Raw genomic sequence first — 24,186 nt, 5'->3', positions numbered from 1 at the left:
CTTTGGACTTTCAAAGTGTTGGAATTGTCAAAGACAAAGGGAACTTCTGAAGATAGACTGTGTTGCATTATGAGATGGACTTGAGACTTTGGAGACAAGGGATGGAAGAGTATGATTCAAAGTGTTACATTGGGGTGGGCCTGGGGAGAGTCAGTGGTTAAGATAGCTTCCTACTTTTCCAGAGGACTCCAGTTTAGTTCCCAGCACTCATGTCAGATGTCTCACAACTGCCTGTAACTCCGGCTCAAGAGGATAAGACCATCTTCTGGCTGTCACAAGTACTCACATCCATAACATATATTTACACAGATACAGATATATACATAAATTAAAATGATAAAAGTCTTTAAAGTGATGTGTTTGGAGGACTGGAGATGTAGCTCAATGGCTAAGAGCACTGATTACTCTGCTTTTCTAGAGGTCCTGAGTTCAGTTTCCTGCAACCACATGGTGGCTCTCAACCATCTATAATGGGATCTGTTGTACAGGCATATACGCAGATAAAACACTCATGTACACAAATATATAAACAAATAAACTTCGTTTTTAAAGTGACGTGTTTGGGTATCAAGTTGACTGGAGTGGAGTTGTGATGGTTAATCTTTATTGCCAACTTAATGAGACATGGAATTATATGGGAGCCTGGTATCTGGGCATGCCAGTTGGGTGTTATCTTGATTAGGTTAATTGAGGCAGTAAGATTCATAGTCTGTGGTTGGCACCATTCTGTGAGCTGGAATCCTGGACTATACAAAAAGAAGGAAGAAAGTTGAATACAAACACTTATTACTCTCTGCTTCTTGACTATAGATGCAACGTGTCCAGCTGACCCTGTGACTTCCCTTCAGTGATCTACTATAACCTTGAATTGTAAGCCCCTAGAAATCATTCCTTCATGGATTGCTTTTGTCAGAGATTTTATTACAACAGAAAAGTAAGTAAGATAAGACTGAAATGGGGTTAGAAAACTAATTAGAAGGCTATAAAGTGTCTTAAAACCATCTCCTGAATTTGGTCATTTTTCAGTAACCCAAATTGTAGCCAATATGGAAATGTCAGCACATAATGAGATGTTACAGAGCCTAGGCAATAAATAATGAAAGTGCTCAGACTGTCTAATCTTACAGGTCAAGTAAAGTGGTTGTAAGCACTCAGTGTTCTCAAATGGCTGATGACGTAGACAGTGACATCATCAGTATGTCAGTGAACAACTTCTTCCCCAAAAGGAAGTGAATAAGACTACAAGAAAAGAAATTTTAGTAACAGCACAAGTTTGAAAACTATCTTGCATTTCTAGAGCATATAGCACAGTTAACACCATGCTTCCAGGTAGAGTAGCTCATTGGGTTCTCTTTGAGACTCAGAGTTTAACGTAGCTGTCATGATGCCACATGGCAAAGTAGGAATTCAAAGCCATGTCTGCAGGCCATCTTCCTTACTCCCTTCTAGTGACCATTACTGACTGTAGTGGAAAACTGAGCTCTGACTCAGCACACAGGAGCCCAGGGAAGGGGGGTTTTACAGTTATATTGACTATATATGACTTGCCAAAGAGAAGGTATTAGCTTTGGAGGTTAATAAAAAGAAAGCGCCAAACTCCCAGTCAAACAGTATTACACTGCCCCCCTGTGTCCGTCATTGTTTGGGAACTGACAACCAGAGGCTGGTCTTCATCTACTGGGAGCAAAGTCACTGACTCTCTTTAGTCACTACAGTAAGCTACAAGCAGACCTGAGCATCACTCCTGTATCCCTAACCTGATGCTCAAATGCCCTTTGACTGTGCGTCTAAAAACGCTATGAAAACTATCACACAAGAATGCGCCGTCTACAGCAGAACAAAGAGGTCATGGGTCGACTAGTCAAGGAACTGGTCTCTGAGAACTCAAAACTGGTCCAGATGACCCTACAGGAGACTTTAAGCAAGTTTCTTTGACCCAGTTAGCACCAAGGACCACTGCTGCTGCCATATGCCGCGTGGAAGTAATTAACTGATTAATAGGCACCTGACAGTTTCACACCTGACACGGAGTGAAACGGTTATTTTCAGTCATTCAAACTGAGGGCCACTAAACTCACAGTCTGCAATCTGAGGGCTGTGGACAGGAGGCAAGCAAGCACAACAAGGCTCCCAGTTTGCCTATGGCTGACTTGTGAGTTATGAACGGTATACACGCTGTCAGCTCGCATATTCCCCAGGCTTCACCTCTTCATTGTCAGGCCGCTCTTCTCATCACCTCACACACAGACATGTGGTCACATGAAAGACCTGTGAATCCTAGCACTCAGCAGGGTGAGACAGGAGGATCACGGGTTCAAAGCCAGCATGAGCTTGACTTAAAAAAAAAAAAAAAAGCGATAATTTTTAACACATAAAATTCTAAGAAGTAAGTTATAAAATGTTTATATTCAAAATATTTACACATAATATCTTATGTATAGGATAGACAATTGTATATAGGTGTGGTGTGTGTCACTTTGGAGTTAGGTATATATGCCAATACATTATATACTAAGTGCATTTTTTAAAAGTCTAAAAAAAACCAAACAGCAAATTGCCAATAAAGTATCTCTGAGGCATCGTTAATGAATGGGTTCTTTTTACTTTTAATCTATATAATCATGTGTTAGTTGAAATTTCTACATTGGGTGGTTTTACATTGGGTGATTTTTTTAATTAGTACAGTTCACAGGGTTATATGCTTAAACATAAAATTGGGTCAAACAAGGAAAAAAAACTTATGGAAAAAAACCTCAATGGCCTGGTTTTAGCCTGTCCTTTTTTTTTTTTAAAAAAAAAAAAAGCCATTCAGTGAGAATTTCTGAGGCATTGCTCTGTATTGTCTACTAAGACAAGTAATTCTTGAATGGATAGACTCATAATATTCAGGTTTCTATCCCTAGATTCACAACATAATCTGTAGATTAACATTGTGGTATCTGAGTGTCTTCTTTATCCCTAGGTTGACACCATAACATTCAGATGTTTATCCCTAGATTTACACAGCACAATTTGAATGTCCATCTATAAATTCACACCACAAATTCGAGAATTTATCTCTGGATTCATACTGTAGTATCTGAATGACTATACCTACATTCACATTACATCTGTGTCCATATTCAGAGCACTTTTCCCTACATACACGCCATAATAGTTGAGCACCTATCTATAGATTTAGACCAAAATATTGGAGTACCTATCCCTAGTTCACACCATAATAATTGTCTATCACTAGATTCACACTGCAATAATTTGAGGGTTTATCCCTATATTCTTAGAGTCTAGTGTTCTTATCTGTTTCCAAGGCTACCTTTGCTAAAGAACCAAGGAGCATGTGCCTAGCTCTACACCCTTTCTTGGGCCCCTTACCTGCCACAGGGATCCAATTACGGGTAGATCCACAACCTTCATAAAAAGCCTCTACTCAACCTTCCGCCCCCCTTTTAGCTGAGACATCTTCTATACAGGTCACTGCTCTTTTCTCAGTAAGTCTCAAGGAAAAAAAGAAAGTTCCCTTGAGAAAATATCAATGAACAATGACCAGAAGGAAAAAAACAAATAATAATATGGGAAAAATTGAAACCTTTAAGAAGGAAACTTTAAATTTAGGATTACACATCAGATCTAAAAAAAATAAGGGGGTCATAAAAATATGGTAAAACATATCTAAACTAATGTACAATTCAAAAGTAATAAATTCAAATGATAATGTCCAGTTTAGTTAAGATATGAGGAGCAGGCATGCTCTACTGAGAACCAGTTTGTCCCAGGCTCACAAGGCACAGTTCAGTCTGGGAATTCTACTCTGTAAATATATTAAGGGAGGAAAGAAGAAGAATTTTCATGGTTATGTGAAAGACAAAAAAAACGTAAATGACAATTTAAGGATAATAATACCATGGAAATAGCTATTGAAAATGACAAATACAGCCGGTCGGCAGTGGCGCAAGCCATTAATCCCAGCACTCGGGAGGCAGAGCCAGGATCTCTGTGAGTTTGAGGTCAGCCTGGTCTAAAGAGCGAGATTGAGGACGGGCACCAAAACTACATAGAGAAACCCTGTCTCAAAAAAAAAAAAAAGAGAGAGAGAAAATGACAAATACATTAACTTTGGTAACAAGGTAAAGGAAAAAAAGCTCCCCAAATACTATATAACCACATGGTTCCTGGTTTGTGAAGATACACAAGTAGCCAGAGATGGGAGTGCCTGCTTGTAATCCCAGTTACTCAGGAGACTCAGGCAGGAAAGTCATGAGCTCAAGGTCTGCCTAAGTGATTCAAGGAGACTTGGCCTCAAAATTAAAACCATTTTTTAAAAGACGAGGGATGTAGCTCAGTGGTACAGTGCTTACCTAACACGTATGAAGCCCTGGGTTCAGTCCTCAGAAACACACACACACACACACACACACACACACACACACACACGTAAATTAATGAAATTCTTTATACCTATCAAAGATGATGGTATAGAGTATATCATTAAAAATGATTCAGTCATAAAGAAAACTGAAATCCTGTCCCCATTCCTTCAAATTGAAAGTGCTAGTTCAGAAGTACGTTTATGGGCATAGTACCTGGAGACACTAGCTGTATCAATTCAAACCTGGTTAGGAAGCCTAAAAAAGAAAACAGAAAGAAAAAACATGAGATTTTAATATGTCAGAAAATTTGCCTGTTTCTTAACATATGCTAAATTAAAGCTGCCATAATTATTTACACTACTGATAACAACAAAATAATTGGTCCTCTATATTCACAGGTTCCCTATTTACAGATTCTCTGTCTTTTAACCAACTACAGACAGAAAACGTTTACAAAGTACTCACATCTGTGCACTAACATGTGTGCTCTTTTCTCTTTATTCTCTAAACAATGCAGAATAATGCCTTCATACAGCATTTACAGTATATAATATAGAGATAATCCAAATTACGTGGGATACACAGACATGCACACGCGCACGCACACACACACACATACACACACACTCACACACACACACACTCATGCATAGGTTACAAGCAGTTCTACATCATTTTATTTATGATCCTTGAGCACCTATGTACTTTGGTATGTGTGGAGGTCATGGAACCATTTTCCCAAGGGCATCAAAGAACCAAAGAACAACTATAATTTAAAATAAGTGCTATGGCAATGATGAAACAGATTTTCATACAATGAGGGAGTGGAGCAAAGATGAGTGAGCTACAGAATTAGCTTTTTACTTCTTGGATATACTATTTTGTCTCTTAAAGGTATATTCAGAGCTGGAAAGATGGCTCAATGTCAAGAGAGCACACTGCTCTCTCAGAGGACCCAAGTTCTGTTCCCAGCACCTGTGTCAGGCAGCTAACAACTGCCTGTAACTCCAGCTCCAGAGGATCCAATCCCCTCTCCAGGCTTTGTGAGCACCTATGCATATACATGGCACACAGACACATAAAAGTATATATATTCATAGAGTACTAAAATAGCAACATATTTTTCATTTTAAAGATTGAAAAGCCAATGTTATTCATTAATGCAAAAGTTTAGCTTACTTGTAAAGCATGCTATACAAATGTGTCATAAAAGGTACCTTACTATGTTCCTTGAGATGAAAATGTTTTTGAAGAGGCTATCTGTAATATCTATAAAGACAAGACTAAGATGTAAATCTTGGGCTAGGAGTGATGACTCGGCAGGTTAAAGCAGGTGTCACTCAAGCCTGGTGGTTTGAGTTAAATTCCCAGAACCCTCAGACACAGCAGATAACCAACTCCTAAAGTTACCCTTTGACTTTTACCCACACTCACATATCACATGCACGTATACACGCGCACGCACACACACACACACACACACACACACAGTGGTATGCACATGCTTGCACATGTATCACACACATATAATAATAACAGTTTTTAAATACTGGGAAAAACTAAAGAAGAAACTAGAAGATGAAAAAAAAAACATCCATGCTCACATGGATTGACAAGATATTATGAAAATTACTATAACAAAATGTGATCTACAGATCAGCTCAATTGCCATCAAAATTTCAGTGACATTCTTCACAGAAATATTCAAATGGAAGCCACACACCCAAGATAGCTGAAGCACATTAGCACTGAGCAGGAGAAGGAGAAAGGGTGACCCACTCAGGGAAGTGAGGCGCCGGGTCGTGGGACACTATTATGGTGAGCAGACATATGGTGAGGTATGGGAGAGAGACAGAATGGATCATGTCCTCTGGAGAGAGGTATATCTGAAGAGGTGAAGGCGGTGAGGAGCAAGCTGAGGTGGGCAGCTTGCTTGCCACCTGGGGCCATGGTGATGTCCAGGCCTAGGCTGTTGCCAAGGGCCATGTCTGGGTCTGTGGCCCTGCTGCAGCCATGGTTTGTAGCTCCTGTTACCACCAATGGCCAGAAAGGATAGGGCTACACAGAATTGGCCCCACCCCTCCCTGGCTGCAGGGAGAACTGGCCCTGCCTCTCACCAGCTGCAGCACTCAGGAGAGTGGGTCCTACACCTCTTTGGGGCAGCACAATAGAGCTGACTCTGTTTGCATGGGCATGGGTGACTTTGCCTTAAGGGCATGAAAGTGGGAAATCTGGTCCTGCCCCTCATCTGCCATACGGTGGTACAGGCAAGGGAGAGATACCCTTCCCCTCCTTGCCACTTGTGGCAGGTGGGAGAGCTGGTCCTGCCCCCTCCCCACCCCCGCTTGACTTGGGTAACACAGGCCCCAGCAGTGTAGCCGTGGGTGAGCTGGCCTCGAGGGTATGAATGCAGGAGAAACGGTCCCACCCCTTACTCCTTGCTGCATAGCTAGCTGGGGCAATGCTGGAGAGCTCACCCTGGTGGTGAAGATGGGGGAGAGCTGGTGGGCTGACCCTGCAACTACCCAGACCCAGAACCAGGGCTATGAGTTGGCCCATCCCCATATCCACTCCATCTATGATCTGCTGGAGCACATGAAGGGGCTGGTCATGCAGACCCAAAGCTGCAGGATCTCCACGACACAGGGCCACAACAGGATATACAAGAGGAGTCCCAGTGAGGGCCCAGCATCCATAGTGTAGCAGAAACCAGAGGCCTCCAACCAGACCAATGACTCTCTGCAATGAACACTTGCAAGTAAAGATGTACGGACAAAGGGTTTGCTGTGTGACTGTGTCATACCACAGCTTCAACGACTAGATTTTCCTTTTTTATCTTTTCCTTCTCTTTTTTTCTTTTCTCTTAAATTTTATGTTATTTGTCGGGGGAGGCTGCAAGGGCAGAGGGCAGATATGAAGGGACAGGGAGATGAACGGGATTGAGATGTAGGATGTGAACACCACAAGGAATAAATAAAAAGTTAAAAAAAAAAAGCATCTGAGTTCCATCTCAAGAACTCATGAGGGAAGGAGAGAACCAACTCACCAATGTTGTCCTATGTCTCAGGCACACATGGCACACTCACACCCATATTCACATGCACATTAGTGTATACACACACACACACAGTAATAATAATAAATGAAAACATTTAAAGGTTGGTGTGATAACATATGCCTATAATCCCAGTACCCTGGATAGTGGAGGCAGGAGTGAGTTCAAGGCCAGCCTAGACTACATAGCAAGACTATTTCTCTAAAAACCAACCAAACAACAAATAAATCATGAACTGTAGAATTTCCCTAAGTTTAAATATTGATGAAACACAGAAATATCACACTTGAGAAGCAGCAGAATTCTGTACCTGCGGATTACATATGAGTCTTTTATTCTCTTAAGTACCTACTTTCTAAAATTTCTGCAACAGCTCCAGGATCTATTGCATTTTCAAATGTCTACAGAGAAAAACAAGGAAAAGAAATTTTCAAGGTTTTAGTAAAATGTATTTCTAGAAACCATCAGTTTATGTTCTTTCAAGTAATTAGCACATAGAAAATCAAGCCATAGAATGTTTTAGGATCCAACAGGAACATGACTAACAAGTGTGTGGTAAAAGAACAACAAATGGCTGAAGCACGGATGAATTAAAACTATCAGAATGATTAAGTGCGAAGAAATCTGAGTTAGCTAAATCCATCACATGCTTAAAATGCCATCAGTTTGACCTACTGTACAAGCAAATATATCTTGCATTAACCTGAGTCTTGAGTGCACAGAAAAGCATTCTGTATGCAGCAGGTACTCATCAACATATAGAACTTTTTTTTGTTTTGGTTTTTCCAGACAGTTTCTCAGTATAGTTTTGGTGCCTGTCCTGGATCTCGCTCTGTAGACCAGGCCGGCCTCGAACTCACAGAGATCAGCCTGGCACTGCCTCCTAAGTGCTGGGGTTAAAGGTGTACGCCACCACCACCCGGCCAAATAGAACTTTTAACCATAGGTAACATCAAAGACAAGTAGCGGCAGGGGTAGGGCTGAGGGGCTCTACCACGGAGCACAGAAAAACGTTACTGTAACACCTTAAACACTGTCCAATCTGCATGTTTTGTTCTTGAAATAAAAGGTGCTGAGGCAGCCCTGAAACAGAACAGGCCGCCAAGGACCTTATGAAAACCAAAGGTTTTCAGTAATACCTTCAGCCTTTAAACTGATGACTCAAATGAGGTTTAAAGGTAAGCATGGCTAAAATTCTGCTTAAGGTTTCAAAGCCAGATCTCTTTTGAGGGCAAAATATGGACACTGCTTTGCTGCTTGCATTTATTAAATAAATGTGGCTAACATTCTTTTTTGGCCTAAACTAGTTCAGTAGTTGCATCCTTCCATTTCACACTGTTATCAGTTGAATTGTGTCCCTGTCAAAATTCGAAGGTTGACATCTAACCCCAGTATCTCAGAATACAATCTTATTTCCAAATAGGGTCAATATAGATATGCTTAGTTAAAATTTGAATGAGGTCATACTGGAGTAGGTTGGGCACTTAACACAGGATTGATGCCTTTTTTTTTTTTTTTTTTTTTTTTTTTTTGGTTTTTCGAGACAGGGTTTCTCTGTGTAGCTTTGCGCCTTTTCCTGGAACTCACTTGGTAGCCCAGGCTGGCCTCGAACTCACAGAGATCCGCCTGGCTCTGCTTCCCGAGTGCTGGGATTAAAGGCGTGTGCCACCACCGCCCGGCGATGCCTTTTTTTTTAAGTTAAAAATAAACTAAAATAAATTCATGAGTGTACTTGAGCAGAGAAAAATTCATGAACCAGACAGTGCACAGAAGGAGCCACTATTACAAACTGGGCACGAAGTTTTCTACTCTCACATGCAAAGTGGAGAAAGCAAACATAGTTGATTGGTTAGAGTGGACAGACCACGCACAGATCACCTGACATTTCTCATCCGTGAATTTTCTGTTTTGATTTTATTACTCACACATATCTTCTTTTGACTTAAAGAACTAGAGCTTCTCTGGTCTAATGCTCAGAATGTTTTTAACTGCATATTGGAATCCTAAGTCAGAGAAATATCCTTCCCTCGTGCCTTGGGAAGTAGTATGGCCCCACCAACACTTTGCTCTGACTTCTAGCCCCCAGTACTGTGACAGTAAGTTTGCTGCCCATGGGTCACTTCTGTGTGCCGCCTCTAAGAGCCTAATAAATCTCATACAAGGGTTTTCTCATGTGTGATCTCAGGGAGCAGTCAGCTTGGCCTATTCAAATACAATGGCTCATGAATTTTTATGAAGAATTTGTTTACTCTGATGCTTTTAAGTATTCAAATCTGAGCCATACAAAGAGGCTGTGGGGAAAGAAAATGCTTTTGCTACTTGCTGCAAGTATTTTCAGCTAAAGAATGGAACAGAGTGCAAGAAATCTGGAACTAGATGCAACTAGAAAATGAGCCTAAACAACTCGGTTTTAGAAAAAGAAACAAAACAAAACAAAACAAAACGGTCCCATGCATGGTATGTTTAACTAGTCATCTCAAGCCAACAGTGTTTCTACACTGCAGTAGAGAAGCAGCTAAAGTTTGAGTCTCAGACATTCTCCTTTTAAAAAACAAAGGAGGTTGGACTAGGTAAGTTCCCAAGGTGGTTGATGGATGTGTCATTCTGTGCTTGCCCAATTTTGTATCTATAGGCTTCTTATAAACGTATCTTAGAAGTCTTCTACAGTGCTGTTGAAACTGATAAATGAAGAAAATGTTGGGAGGAAAAACACTTAATTTTCAACACCTGCTTTTCATCATGCCCATCACCTGCCTATGGCCAGATGGATCATTGGGTACTGACTGTATTTTTGAGAATAACTATTTGCTCTTTTACCCAACCAATCTGACATATTTTTAAATGAATAAGCTGAAAAAAATTTTTTATTGTTACAAACTATCTTCATCTTTTCTCCCTACCTTGGGTCAAAAGAGATAGGTAGCTTTCTGGGCACCGTTCTCCAGACCCTAGAAAGTGATGTCCCTCTGCCCCAAAAGTCTGCCTCAGTGACACTGTTTGGGCAAAATCATTAGGTTTACTAAAGGTAACTCCAATTTCATCTCTAAATCCCAAACTAAAATAGTTGGTGATTACAGAATGCAATCATGAATTGCTACAGCATACTGTAGTGGGAAGCCCTGGCTAATGTTTTGGTTGTATTTTTTTAAAAACATGATTGCATTCACTGGAATGGAATCTAGCCCTTACTGCTGTTACATAACACACTTAAGGAAACTCAGAAAATATGAACGGCTTTCTTGTGTTTAATTACAAGATTTCAGTTATAAGATTTAACCGATTTAGTTATAGTTTTAAATTATTTTTCTAGGCTTAAGAAAGTTTTTTTCTTAAGGTCTGCAGTTTATTAATAGCCCCTTTCATAAATGTAATGCAACTGTCTCTAACACCTCCAAGAACATTCAGAAACGCTCTCTGCTCCAGTTAGGAAATGCCATGGGAGTTCCAAGAATAGAAAGCATCCACCAGGGTATTTAGCACTCGATTGACAGAACTTGGCTCGGACCTGCAGAGCAAAAGTAAGTCTTCCAAACTATGGTTTTGCCTCAAGGCCGCCTGTACTTTTAAACTATACTGAATTGCCTGAGGGTCACTTTTTTAAAAGAAAAAAAAAATGTACAAAACCACTATTCTTTATAACTATTACGCTGACTTCAGACAGCAAAACCCACTGAGAAGTCAAGATCACCTTTTCAAATCTCATGCTCTGTTGAATCGCAATAGGGAACACAGAGGGAAAGCAGTTTGTCTCCAGGTACTGATTCAGGAGGTAGACTCCAAGGTATACACCTTCCTTGTCCGGCAGGAACACTCCCGGGCAAGAAATCTTAAAAAGAAGAGGAGGGCAATCAGGGTTTGTTTTTCTGCAACAGGGCTGTGTTTCTCCTAACCTCCCATAACCTGTGAAATGACCCCATTACTGCATCTTTCACCTTTACCTCCCAGCAATAGCATCCTCCCTCCTCTCCTCAAACTGGATATCCCGGTCCCCTCCCACGTCTCCGCCAGGTGTCACAATCGCGCTCTGCAGCTCCTCGGCCCGCCCTCCAGGATGGCAGTGCGGAAGCGGAAGAGGCTGCCGGGCCGGGAAGCCTCTCTCCGGTCTGGCCGGGGCCCTGGGACCTGCTGCCCGCCGCGATGCCGAGCCCCAGGAGGACCATCGAGGGACGGCCGCTGGGCACCTCGGGCGGGAGCAGCGTCCCGGGCAGCCCGGCCCACGGCGGCGGTAGGTTCGAGTTCCAATCGCTGCTGAGCGGCCGCGCGGGCGCGGATCCTACTTGCGCCCGGCTGCGCGCTTCCGACAGCCCGGTGCATCGGCGCGGCTCCTTCCCGCTGGCCTCCGCGGGCCCCGCGCAAGCAGCCCCGGCTCTGCCACCCGAGGACGACCGCATGAACTTGAACCCGTCCTTCCTGGGCATCGCCCTGCGCTCCCTGCTGGCCATCGACTTGTGGCTGTCCAAGAAGCTGGGGGTGTGTGCCGGGGAGAGCTCGGCCTGGGGCAGCGTGCGGCCCCTGATGAAGCTGCTGGAGATCTCGGGGCACGGCATCCCCTGGCTGCTGGGCACCGTCTACTGCCTGCTTAGGAGCGATAGCTGGGCCGGGCGCGAAGTGCTGATGAACCTGCTCTTCTCGCTGCTGTTGGACCTGCTGCTGGTGGCTGTGATTAAAGGGCTGGTCCGCAGGCGCCGACCGGCGCACAATCAGATGGACATGTTTTTCACCCTCTCGGTGGACAAGTACTCCTTCCCCTCGGGCCACGCCACGAGGGCCGCCCTGGTGTCGCGGTTCATCCTGAACCACCTGGTCCTGGCCATTCCACTGAGGGTGCTGGTGGTACTGTGGGCCTTCGTCTTAGGTCTCTCCAGGATCATGCTTGGGCGGCACAACGTCACTGATGTAGCTTTTGGCTTTTTTATGGGCTACATGCTGTACAGCATTGTGGATTATTGCTGGCTGTCACCCCACAATGTTCCGGTCCTCTTTGTACTGTGGAATCAACAGTGACACCATCTCATTGATTGTTGGCACCAGGAGGTCTGAAGGTCACGAGAAGTCTGACCTAAACCAGAGCCATCCAGTTGCCCCTCAGACATTTCAGGCACCTTTGGGAATTCTGGGATCCCACTGTCTTGACATATTCCTAGGTCGGAGTATGTGCTGGCTATTACTGAACACAGCCATACTAGAGAAAGAAAGTCTATTGTGTATATATGCAACAGCTGTTTATCTCCAAGACAAATGTAAAGAAATCAAGCTGGCTGATTATATGATTGCTATTTATTTAAAGTTGACAGATTGGTGTTAATTAGTAATCCCCCCCCAAAAAATTTATCACTTGTAAATTGAATTTTAAGAGACATGAGCTTCCAGGTAAGCCATGCACTATTCCCAGCCCTTTCCCTGTGGTATATTTTAAACAGTATTTTTAAAGTTTAACGCAGACTTTTCCAGTTTAATCTCTGAACATCTGTTGCCATAATTGGAGCTTTTTCTTTATCTTGAGTGTTTAACAAGCTCTCCCACCTTTGTGTATTAGGTAGTAAGAAGTGGTTACGTACAGTACTTGCCTTTCTTCCTGTACCTCTCAGAAGGTCTTTAGATGTTTGCTTTCCACTACTCTCTAATAGTGTCTTTTAGCATTCATAGAACGAACCAAGATGTTAAAGAAGACATACTCAAAAAGTGGGCTTGCCTAAGGTTCCCACAGAAAAGTAAGTATGAGACTACTGTTCATTTCTGTTGACTGCCAGCAGCAGCGTTACCAGGGGGCCAAGAAGATAAGCTGCTGGGGAGAGTCGGGGGAACCTAGAGTCTGGAAACAGGCAGACCACAGATGTCAATGACCAGTGGCAAGAGATGAAGCCCTGCTGCCCATCATCTCTACTCAATAGAGTAAATGGTCCTCTAGTAAGTAAAAAATGGAAAAGCGATGTGATGTTCAGTGCACAAAGAAGACTGTGTGCTATCCCTTCTCATATCAATTCTACTTTGCTGTATCCAGCACATTTTAGGGAACAGTACTTAACTTGAAATTCTTCAGGAGAGCCTGTTGCCCTACATGAGCACTAGGTATAACTCCTAAATTTCTGTTTACATGGAAAGCTGTTCATCCACGCACCTCCCCCAATCATGAGACCAAAGATGACCAAATAATGTGGTAGACTCTGATTGTTGTCCGACCTGGAAAGACCAAAGAGAGTTTGTGCTGTATAAATCTGTAAACGCTGCTCTGCCTGGAAAGAAAACCTTTAAATCACTGGTGGTGGTGGTGTCATCAGATAATCTTAATGACCAATTGTTCTGGCATTTATAAACAGAACGATTGTTGGCTGTAATCTAACATGCAAGGATGTGGACCTGACTGTCCAGAATGGCTGTGCTAAACAGGTTCTCACTGGGAGGAAGGCACACCAACAGGAACAGCTCTTCCTCTGAATAAAACAGTCATTGCATTTCCACAACACCCTGAACACTGACTACCTCTTTGCTTACTAACTCTGCCAAGCTGTGAGGTTCTAAGTGGTCTGAGTGTGTTGTTTAAACTTTCCGATTTTTGTTTGTTTTGTTTTTTCGGGATATGGTTTCTCTGTGTAGCCCTGGCTGTCCTGCAACTCACTTTGTAGACCAGGCTGGCCTCGAACTCAGAGATCCACCTGCCTCTGCCTCCTGAGTGCTGGGATTAAAGGCTTGTGCGCTGCCACCACCACCACCTGGCTTCAGAGATCCTTTTTAATTGTAATGTTCAAGCCAGACATTTGAAAGGAAAGTATTTGCTCTTACTGTGTTCCCATGTGTGATTACTGAGGGCCTCTCTTCTAGTTACACTTCTGGAATTCCATGTTTTGTTTGCCAGGGCCTGAGTTTGCCGGCTTTTTAAAAGCACAGATCAGATCAAGTTACCTGACTTCATGGGTCATCCTAAGTTCTCTAGAGTAAAAAACTGATTTTTTTGTTAATTACTTGTACACTGAAGGATGCCTTTTAAAAATCAAAATAAATTAACTGGTAATGTTGAATGACATAAGATGACTTCTTAGTTTCTGTTCTTGATTTAAGAGAGATCTCATGGCCTTGTAGGGATTCCTTCCTCTTCCTGAGCCTTTGAAATTGATACAGTACAACTGATAACTGTCAGTAAAATGGAACCCAAACCAGGACCCTTTTAACTTCAACATGCTCGATGAGACCTAGGAGTTTGCTGTTGTGTGGCATCTAGCTGAATTTCCATGCAGCGTCCTGTTAGCATCGGCTTGTGACTATGGCCAGTAGTGATGCCCCTTATAACTGGGAGGCCAAGCTCCGTGCCAGTCTTGTTGCTTGGAGAATGGGGGAGACTGGAACGGTGGTCACTGTGCTCCAGCACCTCACTTAAGAAGGAGCTGGTGGGTAATTACAAAGTGTTTCTTGTTAAACTGAGTGTCCTGTTGAAATTAGCAACCCAAAGCTATGGGAACGCGCTTTGCCTCCTAGAGGTGGCACATTTATCAAGAGTGGGGCTTTAAAACTCATATATTCTTTGATTACTTAAAATCAAATCCTTTCCCAAAGTCTTTATCTTTTGAAACTCCTTCTTGAACCTAAGTCAGGATCGTTTTAAAGACGCCAAGAAACATGTTGGTTTAGGGGGAAAAAAAAGACAGACTGAACTGGATTAAAGGCTAAGAGGGCCAAGGGTGATAAATGTGCAGAATCTTAGGGACGGAAGTACAGTGTGTCCCAAAAGCGATGTGTGTGGAGTAAGTAGAGGAGAACATGGGGTTAACACGGCAGGCTCGCAGATCTCTTACCGCCCGGATTTGGAGCTCCACCACCACCTCCAGAGGCATCCTTCCCCGTGTGGGCGAAAGCGCCGGAAAGACAAGATCCTTTTGTGCGGAGCCTTGAACCAATTATTTTAGTTTACATCAAGGCGAGTGTTTTCCAGAAGCTTCCCTGGCTCCCCACCCCTTGGTTACCCCATCAGTCCCCCCAGCCCAGGTCCCTCCCACCGGGCCGGGTATCTCACAACAAGCTATGGATTGTAAGCTTGCAGAAGGCGGAAGCGTCGGGTTGCCATGGACACTCAAACGCTCACCCTTCTCCCCTGGAACTCTAGGAAGGCCAACGCGCAGGCGCGCTAATGCTCTGCTGGGAACCTGAGTTCTCAACAGCCTCCCTGGCGGTGGGCCGGGCCCACCGACTACTGCCTAAGGGCCTGGGAACCTGCCTGCAGAGCTTTTGCTGTCCTTCCCTGGACGATCTACGGCCTCGGTTACTGTGTTCAAATATTTAACAGTTTCCATCCCAAAAGTAGGATGAGATCATAGCTCTGTTATGTAATCACTTTTAGTGGCTATGGGACCCCAGACACTGGGATTCCTGTAACAATTTCTATTTAGCATAGTTGCCTGTTCCCTAGGGGACTCTCTTATTAAATGTCTTGTCTCCTTTTGCCTCGGAAAACATGCTCACTGTCGTTAAGAAATGGAACAGTGTACTAGCTAGAAATAGATCATTTCTAAAGAGACTTAAGTTGGGAATCTCAGGTCTGGAAACAAAACTGTCCGTTCCTCTTCACTGCACAGTTCAGCCTTTCCGAGTAGTTTAAGCCAAGCATTGAATTGCATCATCTCCCAGAGGAAATCGGTCAGGTGGCAGACAGAGTAAGACTTCTCAAGTGGCAGGAGAAATGACATTTTTTTCTATTTTATGTGATTTTTAAAACAACAACAGTGGACAGGAGGAGAATGGGGCCGTTTTTAGCAGATCCAAAATTTCCCAGAAGGCCAATGTCTCAAAAATTTAAGTAAATACATAATAATCTTAAAGAATTAGGGGTAGGCCATATAGTTCAGTTGGTAGTGTTTGCCCAGGCTAGTGTTCAGCAGAACTACATAAATTTGTCTTTAATTGATGTTTGTACTCCTAGCACTGTTAAGAGAATCAAAAATTCAAAATTAGCCTGGAATATCTAATGAGTTTGAGGTCAGACTGGACCACATGAGACCCTGCCTCAATAAAATAGAATTAAAAAATTATCTTGTGATTTATTATTAATACTTTACATTGAGATCTATGCAGTTGGAAACAGTGCAGGAAGATGTCCCTAAAAAGATACCTCTGAAGATATTCACTTCAGCAGCTGTAGTTCATTTTTCTGAAAGGAAAAAATCCAGTGTGATGAAGAATGGAACATTACATCTGTACCTAGTTCCTAGTGCTATCTCTGCACCCAAAGATGTATACAGGTGGGTGCCCAGCTCTCTGAATGCCCAGAGCACAGGTATGTCCTAACAGCTAACTGGCACAACACCCGTGATATCACAGGGATAGCACTAGTTGATGATACTAATACTGTGTCAAAATAAATTTATAGTTAAGTTTCTAGGGGTAAAATAGAAGAAGGAATCAATTCTTACTGAAGATCTACAGAAAGGTGGGCATCTCTGAGGGAGATGTTACCTGTATTTTACAGCTTCAGAATGGAAGCCAAACAGCCTTTCACCAAGGCTACATAACTAATAACAGTCATGTTTGAATCCAGGTCCCTACCACCTCACTGCCTCCACAAACAGAGATCTTATTGGTCCCTGGAGACCCTGTCCTATCCACATGCTCTTCGTTTGCTGGTCTACCTCTTGATATTATTAGAGTCTCCTCTCTTCCTAACACTTGATATTACTAGACTGCTGTAGAATAATCCTTTTGTACACTGTGAAGATTTGTCACTCAGATGGGTTTAATAAAAAGCTGATTGGCTGATAGCCAGGCAGGAAATATAGGTGGGACAATCAAACTGAGGATGATGGGAAGAAGAAAGGCAGAGTGAGGAGAGACATCAGCAGAATCAGAGGGAGTAAGACGTGCTGGAGAATAGGTAAAGCCATGAGCCACATGACAATATACAGATTAATAGAAATGGATAATTTAAGTTGTAAGCAAGCCTGAGCTATTGGCCAAGTATTTATAATACTAAGCCTCTTTGTGGTTATTTTGGAGCCAGCAGTCAGGACAGGAAAATTCTGCCTACACTAAACTTACCTTGATGGAATGGTAGAGCCCTGAATTCTTTGGATTTCCCTTGACTATCTAGCCATTCTTTTTTTTTTTTCCCCCCCAAGACAGGGTTTCTCTGTGTAGCTTTGCACCTTTCCTGGAACTCACTCTGTAGCCCAGGCTGGCCTCAAACTCAGAGATCCGCCTGGCTCTGCCTCCCGAGTGCTGGGATTAAAGGCGTGTGCCACCACCACCCGGCAACTATCTAGCTATTCTTTTTGTCTGTGTTTTCTTTCTTTCACCTGGCCAAGTAGTATTTTTAGAATCCTTTTTAAACTCACTGTCCTTTGTAGCACGAATCTTTTTTTTTTTTTTTTTTTTTTTTGGCTTTTTGAGACAGGGTTTCTCTGTGTAGCTTTGCGCCTTTTCCTGGAACTCACTTGGTAGTCCAGGCTGGCCTCGAACTCACAGAGATCCACCTGGCTCTGCCTCCTGAGTGCTGGGATTAAAGGCGTGCGCCACCACCGCCCGGCTGTAGCACGAATCTTAAAGGGTCTTATTAATAAAAAACTCAGGAGCCAGATATTGGGGTGAATGCTGAAAGATCAGAGAAACAGAACAAGCCACAGCCAACCTCACCGTGCCAACTCCTCAGCTGATCTTGTTTTCTCAGACTGGAAGCCTCTGTGTCCTCAATTCAAATGTATCTCAGCTGAACTGCTGCTAAAAGCTTAACTAGGCTCTAGTTCCTTGTCCTCACATTTTTTATACCTTTCTGTTTCCTGCCATCATTTCCTAGGATTAAAGGCGTGTGTCACTGTTTCCAGTGTGGCTTTGAACTCACAGAGATCCAGATGGATCTCTGCCTCCAGAATGCTAGGATTAAAGGCATGTGTGCCACCATTTTCTGGCCTCTATGTCTATCTAGTGGCTGTTCTGTTCTCTGATCCCAGATAAGTTTATTAGGGTGCACAATATACTGAGGAACACAATTATCACCACAGTCCTTTGTTGAGGTGACACTCAATATAGATACTGGTTAATACACACAAATTTGCATATGCCACCTTGGCCTCTATTTAGCTGTTCCTATTAAGGTTGCTTTTCCCCCACCATGGTCATCTCAGACTCCCAGATACCATAGAAATGTGGAAGTTGCTATAGACATAATGTGTCAGGCCTGTCTTGCAAACCATTTAAGCAAAGCCATTCAAGAATTGGACTGTCACCGAGTCAAGTCAAAGGAATGGCTTCATCTCCCATGTAGCTACCTGTACTGGGTTGTTTTTTGTCAACTTGACACAAGCCTAGACATACCCGGGAAGGACTTTTAGTTGAGAAAATGCCTTCATAAGACTAGCCTGGGAGCAAGTCTGTGGGGATTGTCTTGATTAACAATTGATGTGAAAGAGAACATCCCACAGGGATGGTGCCATCTCTGGGAAGGTGGTCCTGAGGTGTATAAGAAAGAAAAGCTGAGCAAGTCAGTGAGCAGTGTTTCCCCCATGGCTTCTGCCTTGAGTTCCTGCTCTGACTGGCCTCAGTGACGGAATGTGACCTGAGAGTTGAAAGATGAAGTAAACACTTTCCTCACCATGTTGATTTTGCTCACGGTGTTTTATTACAATAGAAACCTTAAGACAGTAGGTTTTGTGGTCATAAGCAGATGCCAGTGAACAGCCTCCACGCCCGAGTGCTTCTGCAGTGCAGCTTGATGGCCTCAGTATTGCAGAAATGACACATCACCCATCCTGGTCACAACCTGGTCACAGGAGAGAAAACAAAAGCATTCTCCATATGGGAATTTCCAAAGAGTGAATTAACCAGGGGTAAGAATGTGACAATCAGCTCCTAATGACCAAGATGTTCCTTTTAACTTAAAACAAGGAAGTATTGACCCAACATCATAAATACTTTTCAAATAACAGAAACAGCATTCATGTGAGGGGAGAAACTATTATTTTAGAGGAATAAAAGGAAAAGGTGTGAGGAAATACATAGTGTTGGTGGGAATGAAATTTTTTTTAATGTATTAGTCTACGGCTACTATAACAAATTTCTGTATTCTCAAGAGCTTACATTTTTTATTTTCTTCCAGTTTTTTGGAACAACAATCTAACCTGCATCTTACCAGGCAAAAATTGAGGTGGCAGGAGGGCTGTAACCCAGCACCTTTTAGTTCTCTTTCATTTCCAGCTTCTAAAGGTTTCGGGTACTCCTTGGCTCAAAGCTCCCATCCTCCATCTTCAAAGCCAGCAATATCAAATCAAGTCTTACTCATATTCCTTTGTTTTGATTCTGTTCTTCACTTTTTATGATCTTTGTGACTGGGCTGGATCAAGGTTTACAAGCACTTACTGCCCTTGCAGAGGACCCAAGTTTGGTTCCCACCACCGATGCTGAATGGCTCGCTGAAGTGTTAAATCAAGCTCCAGATGATCTGCTGACTCTGGCCTCCGCTGGAACCGGCACTCATGTGCATATAACCACACAGAGACACACACACATATGCATAATTTAAAATAAGATAATCTTTTTTAAAAGATCTTTGTGACCACATCAAGACCACTCAAGAGAATCCAAGATAATTCTCCTATTTTAAGGCTAGTTGGTTAACAACCTCATTTTCACCTGAAATCTCAATATCCCCTTTATTATGTAAGATAATATACTTTCAGTCTCCATGTTTAGGATATGGACATATTTGGGGACAATTATTCTGCTTACAACATACAACTTCTTTAGAAAGTGATTTGATAATGTCTCTCAAAAATTTTAATTTGGCTCAGTATTTCTGCTGCTAGGAATTTATTCTGTGGATATACGTCACAAAGAAACCATGAAGATATATGCTGCATCATTAAGATTTAAAAAAATAAGAATAAATCAAATGTTCATGAAGTAGAGTCATACTAAAGCTGATATTAAGCAGCAGGAAGAAAGAATAAAGCAGGGCTGGAAGTTTTAACAGGAAATAATCTCTAAGAAGAAAATAAATGCACGCCATAAAAAATACATCTAATACACTGCCATTTCAAAGAGAAGGAAAATAAAATATGTATAATTATGCTTAACATGTTTCTGGGGCAAGAGGGCAAGGAATCACTAGAGACTTAATACTGTATACCTTAGGAAAGAGCCTCAGATAGAGTGATTGAAGGGAACCTTGCTTTTCATTTAATACCCTTAGATGCTGTTAAATGATATTTTCCCCAACAATTTCCATTACTGAATCCAAAAAAAAGAAAACAAATTAAAAAAACATAAAACAATAGAAAAAGAGAGGCCTATAAACATAGAAAAGAGCACGAGCCCACACTTCAACTGTCAGAGCCAAAGCCTATGTATTCCATGTCACAAAAACACCCATGCAAACGTATCTGCCACTTCGACTTCCAAGGTAAGGGATTGTACCCCACGATCCACAAGTGTTTCAGGAATCCCACCCCTGAAATGGTAGGCAACCTTCCCTGCATATTTAGAAATGAATCGTTCTAGAAGAAAGCCTGCTGCTCTCTTCAGAGTTTCAAAGGACTGTCAGTCACGTCAGGTTATAGGAGCACTTCTGAGTGCTTCTGGAGATCTCTATTCTAACATCCAATGAGCTCCCCGGGGAAAGTGTGATGCAGAGTGGGGAGGCCGCCTGGGTTATCAGACACGGTGCCTGTTAGGACAGAGGCCTTCTCCTCTTCATCACATTTATACCTTCTTATTACAGCTAGATGTTTCTCTCGGAAGGCAGCTATATTCCATGATAAATGATTGAAAGGCCTTGAAAGTACTGTTCTAATCCATTTATTTATGTCTGTACTCCGTGTGCTGATTTGTTAGGCCCTACAGTCTTCCATGCCAGTGAATTCTCCTTTAGCAAGCATGAATAGCACCAGAAGATTGAGTTTCCAAAGTGAGTTATTATCAGTATTTGTGAGAAATGCCTGCTGAAAAGAAAAACTAGTTCCTGAGACAACCCAGATTATCTCAGCAATAATGCATTTCCAGAGCACTAATTTGCTTTTTGTCCACAAATCCAGCTTTAAGATAGATATAAGCTTTAAGATAAGACTACCTCTTATATCCATCCTTTCCCAAAGTCTGTCTTTAAAATGTTCTTTAACAATTCAGCTTTCTCACCAGTCTAATATGTCAAGAAGAAATTTTACCTTTCTTTTACTATGAATAAATGAACTGCTCCTGGCTCTTTCCTTGGTTTTAACAAACTGTGTAAAGACAAAGTTTATATTTTAAAAATTATTTAAATTACATCCTTTGGAGAACTACCCAAGAATGATCAGGCTGTTGCTAATTATATCACTATGGTAACACTATATGGCTATCTATTTAATTCACAGGATGGATCTACAGGAAGCATTTTGATTGAGAAAATGTACATTAAGTTGAATCAGGCTATTAGTGCTGCATTGCCAATATGGTGGCAACATATAACTAAGTTAGCTGAAACAAAATAAAATTTAGTTCCTCAGTCACATTCCCAGTGCTCAGGAGCCACATATGGCTAGTGACTATTACACTAGCCAGCGTAAAGAGATCATTCTCATCATCAAAGACTGTTCTAGCAAGCAGTATTGTTCTAGACTTAACTGCTCTTAAAGGATGTGAGGGATAAACATGTTTTCCTCTGTTTTAATGTCAGGTGTAAAACCTAAGGCCTTGCACATGGTAGGCAAGTACTCCACCACTGAGCAATGTGGCCAGCTAAGAAACACAGTAATGACACCACAAAGAAGCCATCCTATAAGTCACATCTAGAATGTAGAGCCTTCTGCGTGACAACTGAAACAGTCAATGCCATTGTTAGAACAAAGGAAAGGTTGGCAGGAACTGGTATAAATTTTTAAAATATCAATAACCAAATATTGTATGTGGGCCATTTTTGCACCTTGATTTTTAACAAACCAACTCAGTGTTTGAGAATTCCCAGAAATTTTGACTATATTTGGACATTCTATAATACCCAGTGATTAATTCTGATAGGTATGATAAAGCCTTTTTGTCTTTGTTTAGACACATTAACTTTGTTTAGAGATGCACATTACAGTATTGTACTATTACCATTTTGTTACTGTGCAAACATGCCTGACAATTCAAGGGAAGGTTTCCTTTGGCTCAGAGTTTGAGAGTACAGTCCATCATGGTGGCCAAGACACAGCAGCAGCAGGAAGCTGCTGCCCACTTTGCTTGGGTCCACGGTCAGGAAGCTGAGTGAGATGAACGCAGGTACTCCACTTGCTCCGGAACCTGTCAACTCCACTGATAGCCAGCACGAAACTGTAGGTTCCTCCCCAGCAGTCCATTGAATGGGGCCACCCACTTCAAGTGTGGGTCAGTAAAGACTGATCATCAGAGGCATGGATCGGTAAAATGACAGAAAGCTTAGATTTTACTTTCAAGTATTCCAGGAAATGAATAAAAGGAATAAAGCAAATGTAGCAAAATCCTGACAATGGCTGAGTTGGGTAATGGTGATATGAGGTTTCTGTGATCTAAACATTAGTGTGTTTAAAACATATGCCTTTCAATCTGTAATATGTGCTTAAATAGGAAAAGCTACCACATGCTTACATTACCTCCCCCACCCCGCAATGGCCCATTAAAAGGACTCTTGGTGGCATCAGTCTTAAATCTCCTTTCATAGCCATATCACACACATATAAAAGGAAAATACAGTGATAAATTCAATGAAGATGCAGACAACTACCATAGAGCATAATTAATATCTTGCAATTATTTCAGAAGGAGCACCATGGAAAGAAGAATGGCCCTGCACTGTGAGAACAGTGGTCTTCATGCCCAGCACAAAGTGGCAATTTGAATATTTCTTAATGAATACATAGCTCTCAGCCAGGGCTATGAGAAAGACCCGTCTCAAAAAAACAAAATAAAACCAACCAACCAACCAAAAATGAATACTTAGTTCTCTGAAATTTTTGGGAATGCTTCCAAAGAAAGAGCAAATTCAAATAAAAAGGCCTTTAACAATCTTGAAGCCATTCGGGATCTGAGCCTACACATGGGCTCTATTCCATATAACAGCATCAGCATTTATAAGCCAGACTAGTGCTAAGCCCGGCTTGAGCTGGACTCACTGGCAGTTGTGGGCTCAACACTGACAATGACGACACGCAAACCCTTGGGGATGGCTGCTAGGAATCTGTACTATACACCCGCAGCTGGAATGCCGTTTCTTCCAGAAGAACTAGCTTACTCATGAGAAGGCAAATTAAAACATAAAACAATCTGTAGGAAAATTTCCAACGTAAGAATATGAAGAAGTATAATAAAGTTCCAAAACTGGTTTTATTATTGTTGTTATTTTAAGTATTAGGACTAGTGAGATGAATCTGTGGTCGAGGTACTTGCCACGTGAACCTAGCAACCTGAGTGCAATCAATGGAACCCACCTGTAAAGGTGGAAGGAGAGAACACATTCCACCTCTTACCTCCACATTTGCACACCTTGCACACACACACACACACACACACACTGTAATTATAAAAAAAAAAATCATTGTGTTGTTGGTTATTTTTTCTCTTTTGGGAGGGCCTGCCACCCAGCTCCCCAATAAATTCACACAGAAGTCTATTCTTACTTATGAATGCCCAACCTTAGCTTGGTTTAGTTTCTTGTCAGCTTTTCTTAACTTAAAGTTATCCCATCTATCTTTTGCCTCTGGGTTTTTCCTTTTCTATTCCTGTATACCTTTCTTTGTTTCTTACTCTGTAGCTTGCTGTGTAGCTGAGTGGCTGGCCCCTGATTTCTCCTTCTCTAGT

The 24,186-nt window shown here is 42.2% G+C and overlaps 2 protein-coding genes across 11 annotated transcripts in view; one reads left to right on the top strand and one right to left on the bottom strand.

The window, feature by feature from the left end:
* Positions 1–15,447, bottom strand: part of Spata6l (spermatogenesis associated 6 like) — a 51,618-nt gene extending 36,171 nt beyond the window's left edge. For 2 of the 10 annotated variants that reach the window (XR_009378568.1, XM_059259260.1), the window contains exons 1-4: positions 15,210–15,444; positions 11,111–11,248; positions 7,775–7,823; positions 4,581–4,622 (exon numbers count right to left, since the gene is read on the bottom strand). Coding sequence is in view for 6 of the 10 variants with exons in the window: in XM_059259260.1 (XP_059115243.1) it covers positions 4,581–4,622; positions 7,775–7,823; positions 11,111–11,248; positions 15,210–15,248 (268 nt within the window). In the remaining 4 variants the exon portion in view is untranslated. Of the gene's footprint in view, positions 1–4,580; positions 4,623–7,774; positions 7,824–11,110; positions 11,249–11,354; positions 11,607–15,209 lie in introns of those variants that run through there. The other 8 variants (XM_059259271.1, XM_059259293.1, XM_059259285.1 and 5 more) reach the window with 8 other exon arrangements.
* Positions 11,458–12,689, top strand: Plpp6 (phospholipid phosphatase 6). Its single transcript, XM_059259331.1, has one exon. It carries the CDS (start codon positions 11,560–11,562, stop codon positions 12,424–12,426), a length of 867 nt encoding a protein of 288 aa, XP_059115314.1. The 5' UTR covers positions 11,458–11,559; the 3' UTR covers positions 12,427–12,689.
* Positions 15,448–24,186: the final 8,739 nt, after the last annotated feature.

The sequence above is a fragment of the Peromyscus eremicus genome, chromosome 1 (assembly GCF_949786415.1).
Source record: "Peromyscus eremicus chromosome 1, PerEre_H2_v1, whole genome shotgun sequence".
NCBI lineage: Eukaryota > Metazoa > Chordata > Mammalia > Rodentia > Cricetidae > Peromyscus > Peromyscus eremicus.
Note: the sequence above shows the minus strand (reverse complement) of the source record. Positions and strands in the feature narration are given on the sequence as shown.

Coding starts and splice junctions, on each gene's coding strand:
- Plpp6 (XM_059259331.1), top strand. CDS start 11,560: ATGCCGAGCCCCAGGAGGACCATCGAGGGACGGCCGCTGGGCACCTCG.